Source organism: Cryptomeria japonica, chromosome 11, assembly GCF_030272615.1.
Source record: "Cryptomeria japonica chromosome 11, Sugi_1.0, whole genome shotgun sequence".
NCBI classification, from domain to species: domain Eukaryota; kingdom Viridiplantae; phylum Streptophyta; class Pinopsida; order Cupressales; family Cupressaceae; genus Cryptomeria; species Cryptomeria japonica.
The window spans coordinates 365,504,546-365,510,545 of record NC_081415.1 but is presented as its reverse complement, the minus strand read 5'-3'; the positions used below and the strand labels follow the sequence as shown (position 1 = coordinate 365,510,545).

The 6,000-nt window shown below is 39.0% G+C and overlaps 1 protein-coding gene across 1 annotated transcript in view; it reads right to left on the bottom strand.

The window, feature by feature from the left end:
* Positions 1–259: 259 nt before the first annotated feature.
* LOC131860211 (uncharacterized) overlaps positions 260–6,000 on the bottom strand; it is a 64,492-nt gene continuing 58,751 nt past the window's right edge. The window contains exon 3 of the mRNA XM_059214593.1: positions 260–562. Within this exon, the coding sequence (XP_059070576.1) occupies positions 260–562 (303 nt within the window). The remainder of the gene's footprint in view (positions 563–6,000) is intronic.

Genomic DNA, 6,000 nt, shown 5'->3' with positions numbered 1-6,000 from the left:
CTTGAATATTCTGGGTTGTTATCTTCTGGTGAACATCTTCGACCTCAAACCACTTAGCACTTATATTAAGTAGTGAGGTTGTTGGTGATTGTTGGAAGGTGGATTTCACCATCTCCACTGATTGTTATGATCTTGCTGATGAGATTCCTCCAAGGATCAAACACTTCTAGGCTTCTTCATAGTCACTACTAAGGCCTTTTCTGGTGGTGTTATCCATAATGTGATTTGAATCTTCTTCCTCCTTGTCCTATAACACCACCTATATTTCTTCATCTTCCAGGTTATCACTTCGTTGATCCTCCTGATTGATATCTTGTTGTTCTCCATTGTCTTTGCCCATTTGATCCTTTTTACCCTCTTCAAGCAAAGGTATTTCTGGGTTTTCCATATTAATATTCTCTTGTTGTTCTACCATGTCAGGGATGATGACACTTTGGGCCTCTTTGATCCTTTTCTCTTTTTTAGAGCCCTCGGGTTGCTTAATAGGGTTTTTTTGCTTTCCATTACATTTCCTTTTCTTTCTTTTCTTTCTCTTTGACTGCCTGAAGAGGGCATTTCGTTGCTGTGTATCCCAATTTTTGGCAATGAAAACAAGCGAAAGGGACACTTTCATATTCTAATGGTTGGATCCATTTTCCCAATCTAGAGTTAATCTCAATGTATAGGGGCATATATGTGCCTTGCATAACTCCCACATAGATCTTGGCGAAAGTAAGTCTTTTTCTAGCAGCTGTGATAGGATCCATACAAAGGAGTTCATCGAAAGAACTAGCGATTCCTTTAAAAACATCTTCCACCCAGAAGTCTAAGGGAAGGCCCAACAGTCTGACCCAGACTAGAGCTTGAACAAAAAAGGATTCATTTAGGTCCATCTTAGGCAACCATTTTTGCAAAGCGAGTGTTGATTTATCGATCAGCCAAGGGCCATCATAGAGCACCCTTGACATGTCTTCCTTACAAGAGAAAGTCATTGACAACGCCCCTTTGGACATAGCAGTGATCTCTACTTGACCTTTAAGCACCCATTTACGTTTAGAAAATGCCCTAACAATATCAATATTTGGCCTCGGGCCCAAAATGTTTCCAACCAATGTCATCGCCATAAGGTTAATATTGTGCTCAATAAAAGGGTCTGGAATTTCAATAGCAAATCTACCTTTTTTTTGGTCTGAGATATTACGAACTAGAGGGAGGAAGGACTTTCTACTCAGTTTGACACCGAATAGAGAAGTCCAAGACCGACCGTTGTCCCTTCGAACAGGTTCTTGTCAATAATGAAATGTGACTAAGTAAATATGCAACTAATTGATGATGTAACGATGCAACTAAATAATAATGAATATGTAAAAAGGTGTAATATTAAATGCTAATGATAATGAAAATGCTTCTAAAAAGTGCAACTAAGTGATCATATGAGTAGTAAAGATGCCAAAAAGGTGCAACTAAATGATAGTGATAATGAGACATTTTTTTATAATGTGCCAATCATAATACAATCATATAGGACTAGACAAAAGAAGGGGAAGAATTGAATAAATTGAGGTCTTAAAAAATGGAAAAGGGAGGTGAGATAGAATGCAAAATGAAGTGTATACAGTGGGGAGATTTGTTGTTGTGTTGACATGGAGAGCAAACCTACTTTTAATATTTCCAAGGATGATCTACATCACTGATTATAGGAATCAGGATGTTGTGAAAATCTGAGGCGTGGACTAGACTCTAAACAATAGGTATCCCTTGGAAAAAGCCTTGCAAACATCATGATGATGTAAATGTAGGATTGTTGGACTATACAGGAGAAACTCGCAAACATGCCACACCACAAAGACATGCCCCAATATACACCAACCCAAGACATACCAAGATATAGAATGATCCTGGCAGCCATAGATAGCAGTAGTCATAGGACACAAACATGCAAATCAAAGCAACAAATAAAATCATGCAAATGACATGCATATGGCCAACTGACATCTCTTGCCAAGATTAGGACTAAGGTGGTGGATAGTCTTCTTGACATGGGAAGGATGCATCCCGACTGGCAAGGGTGATTGAATACACTACATAGGCAATAGTGTAGATGGTATGTGCACATTGATGCAGATATGAGACTGACTGCAAAGAATTGATTTAGCTCATGTGGAAGGGTGTTTGGATGAAACACAAGTAAAGAAGAAGCTCAATTTGATGGGATAATCTTAGAAATTGGGGGGAAGCTCAGTGTGATGGGACGATCCTTATTCATAGTTTGGATGAAATATCATCATCTCATGAGGGGGGAATGAGGCGTAGCGGAAGGGGGAGTGAAATCTATTAATTGTGGATAATTAAAAAATCATTCAAATTATAGTGTGGATGGGTGTTGAGAGAAGTGAGCAAGAAGATGATGGGTTGGAGGCAAATTAATTCTTACATCACTAATGGGATAAGGAGGTTGGGCGGGGAAGGGGCAAATGGTCAAAACGGGGGAACATACTGCATAGAAGCCCATAAAAGGATTAAACCCATCATATGACTTGAAAGGATTATGGATACCGAAATGAACAAGCAGATGAAGGATTGGAGGTGAACCAATTCCTGACATCACTAGTGAAATATAGAGGCTGGACGAGGTTTGTGATGTCGGGAAGCGGAATTTGCTCACGAACACTACCAAAATGACAAAACCACAAGGCTGGTGGGGCAGCCTAGTCGAAGGTGTAAATTCTTTAAGTGTCATCCCTAGAAATCTAGTTTGTCCCATGAGATGATGGATCTAGCTTATTTACCTTGACGTCTGAAACCAGGTTTTCACCAAGGTACTTTCCTATAGCGCCACAAAGTGGTTTTCACTGATGGATGAATTGATTTTTCTTTACTTTTTTTCTTTTTATTTTTGTTGTATTTTTAATGATTTATTTTTTATTTTTTTGATCTTTTATTTTTATTTTTTAATACTGGTAGCCTTTGAAGATTAGGAATAGAATCTCTTTAGATGCATGATGATCATAGGCTCATGCAAGGGGTCTCCTTCAGGAGTGGCCAACTGATAGGCACTTGATCCATATTTTGCAGTGATCACATAAGGTCCAAACCAATTAGGCTCAAACTTCCCTTTCTTCTCTTGATCCTGGAGATTCTTTTGATTTTCCATAAGCACAAGGTCATCGATGTCAAATTCCCAGGTTCTAACTCTCTTGTTGTAGTTCAGCCGAAGGCGATTTTGATAAACCCGAAGATGATTAAAGGCCTTGAAACATCTTTCATCCAATAGTTATAGCTCTTGCAATATGACAACCCTATATTCATCATCAGGGAGGATGTTCTGCAGTGATACCCTGAGTGATGGGATCTTGATCTCAAGGTGGAGGACAACTTGGGAACCAAAGACTAGGGAATATCGGGTGGCTCCTGTGGCTGTGTGAATGCTTGTGCAATAGGCCCAAATGGTGAGATGGAGTTTCAAGTGCCAATCACGACCAACTTCACTAATTGTTTTCTTGAGGATTTTGATAAGGCTTTTATTAGAAGCCTCAGCTTGACCATTACCTTATGGATAATATGGGGTGGAAAAGTGGTGTTGGATGGAAAACTTTTGGCATAATTCCTTAACATCTTGGTTTATGAAAGGTTTGCCATTATCTATGATGATTACCTTAGGAATTCCATAGTGACAGATTAGGTAGTTTAGGATAAACTTGGAAATTTGTTTGCTAGTAATGGAGGTGAGGGGTATAGCTTCCACCCATTTAGTGAAGCACTATGTGGTAGTTATTATGAATTTGTGATCATTGGATGAGGTGGGGTGGATTTTACCTATGAGATAGAGCCCCCACTAAGAGAAGGGCCAAGGAGTAATAAACGATTGCAGATCTTGAGAGGGTGCGTGGATTTTGTCACCGTGCTTCTGAAAGGGGATACATTTCTTCACATAGTGATATGCATCTTTTTCCATTGTAGGCTAGTAGTATCATGTGCATAAGAGCTTCTTAGCCAATGTGAGGCTTCTTGAGTGTGCTCCACAAATACCTTTGTGCAGTGCCCATTCAGCCTCCTCTTTGTCTAAACACCTTGGGAGGGATCCATCAATGTTCCTTTGAAATAGGGTATCACCAAGGATAGTATATTGAGCGGATCGACAAATGAAAGTTTCTTGCTTGGTTTTATTAAGGTGTGGAGAGATGATATTGTCTCATAGGTAGGCAAAGGTTTCTTGATACCAAGGGGAGTTAGGACCAATGAGGATGCACACCATTTCAGACTCGGGGACATCATATGCTAGAATTACGAGTTGCTCGACCAAGAACTCATACTTATAAATATTTGTCGACATCTGCAGGAGGGCCAATTGCATCCATATCATCAAAAACTTTCTTATTTGTCCTAGGGATCTAATCAAATTGAATGAGAGTGAAGTTTTTCTTGAGATCTTCAACCATGTTGCGATAAGGAAGTAACTTGTTGTCCTTTGTCTGATATTCATCATTTACCTATTTTGTGACAAGTTGAGAATCACCATAGACCTGTAATTATGTTATCTTCCATTGGATAGCCAAACGATGCCCAATGATTAAAGCTTCATACTCCGCTATATTGTTGGTACAAGTGAAGGCTATCTTATGTGACTTTAGGATGCAATCCCCTTGAGGTGTTACTGGCAAGATAACTACCCCCGATTCATTTTGTGTGTAGGAGACATCGAAGTACAACTGCTATTTTGATGATGTGGTGACAGTCATAATGGAATTGTTAGGGATCTATGTGATAAGGGGGAGATTACCTTGTAGGTGGCATCAACCAGTTGATTTTCTATGACTTGTCCTTTGATTGCTTTCTGGTCTACATATTCAATATCAAATTCACTCAAGAGCATGACCCATTTTGCAGTGCATCCAGTGAGAGAAGCCTTGGATAGCGAGTACTTAAGAGGATCGATCTTTTCTATCAACTTGGTCTTATTGTTAAGCATGTAGTGTCGTAGCTTCTGAGTGTTGAAAATAAGTGTAAGGCAAGCTATTTCTATAGGAGTATAATTAAGATCATATCCAACAAGAGTGCGATTGAAATAGTAGATAGCATGTTCTTTGCCTTGGCCATCTGTTTGTGATGCCCCTGGTGCCACTGTAGTTGTTGATATGTACAAGAGAGGTGGTTGTCTTGGGATACGAGGCATCAAAACTGGAGGAGAAGCCAACTATTCTTTTAACTTATCAAAGGCCTTTTGATAGAGAAAATCCCACTTTGATCTGGTATCTTTTTGTAGGAGGTGTGTAAGTGGATGACATTTGTCTGCCAGCTATGCAATGAATCTATGGATTGACTGGAGTTTCCCTTGGATGCTATGAAGTTGTCTGAGTGTCTTAGGAGGAGGCATTTCCATGATAGCTTTTACCTTTGTCATGTCCACCTCTATACCTTTGTGAGAGACTATAAATCTGTTAGTTCTGCTACTTGATGTAAAGTACAGATGCTAATAGCTAACAAGATGAGAGGGGGGGGGGGGTGAATCATACAAACTTAAACTTCCATAAAATCAATAGATTCAACCTCGGTAACTTATACTTCAGCAACTTAACCAAAAACTGTTAAACATGCAAACTTAAGAATACATAATCATAACAACACTCATAACACTAGATTTAACGTGGAAACCCAAATAGGGAAAAACCACTGTGGGATTTCAGACCCACTAAGAAATATACTCTTCTAGAGTATGCTCGGTTAAAAGCAAATCTTGTTAAAGATTACAAACACATTGCTAGATGTGACCCGGTTAAGGGATTTCCCTTAGATCAATTAGGATCTTCACTTTGTTAGAAGTGACCTTGTTAAAGGATTTCAAACACTCTCTTTAGAATGTTACCTTGCTAGAGGGTTTACATATAAGACAGTTAAGTCCACTCAGTTAAGAGATTTTCTGTCACTTACAAAATAACAGTAATAAAATCTATCTGCAACTTCACATCTAAAATGCTAAAGCAGATTCTTATTTGCTCAAAACAATCTAGTCATAGGACTTAT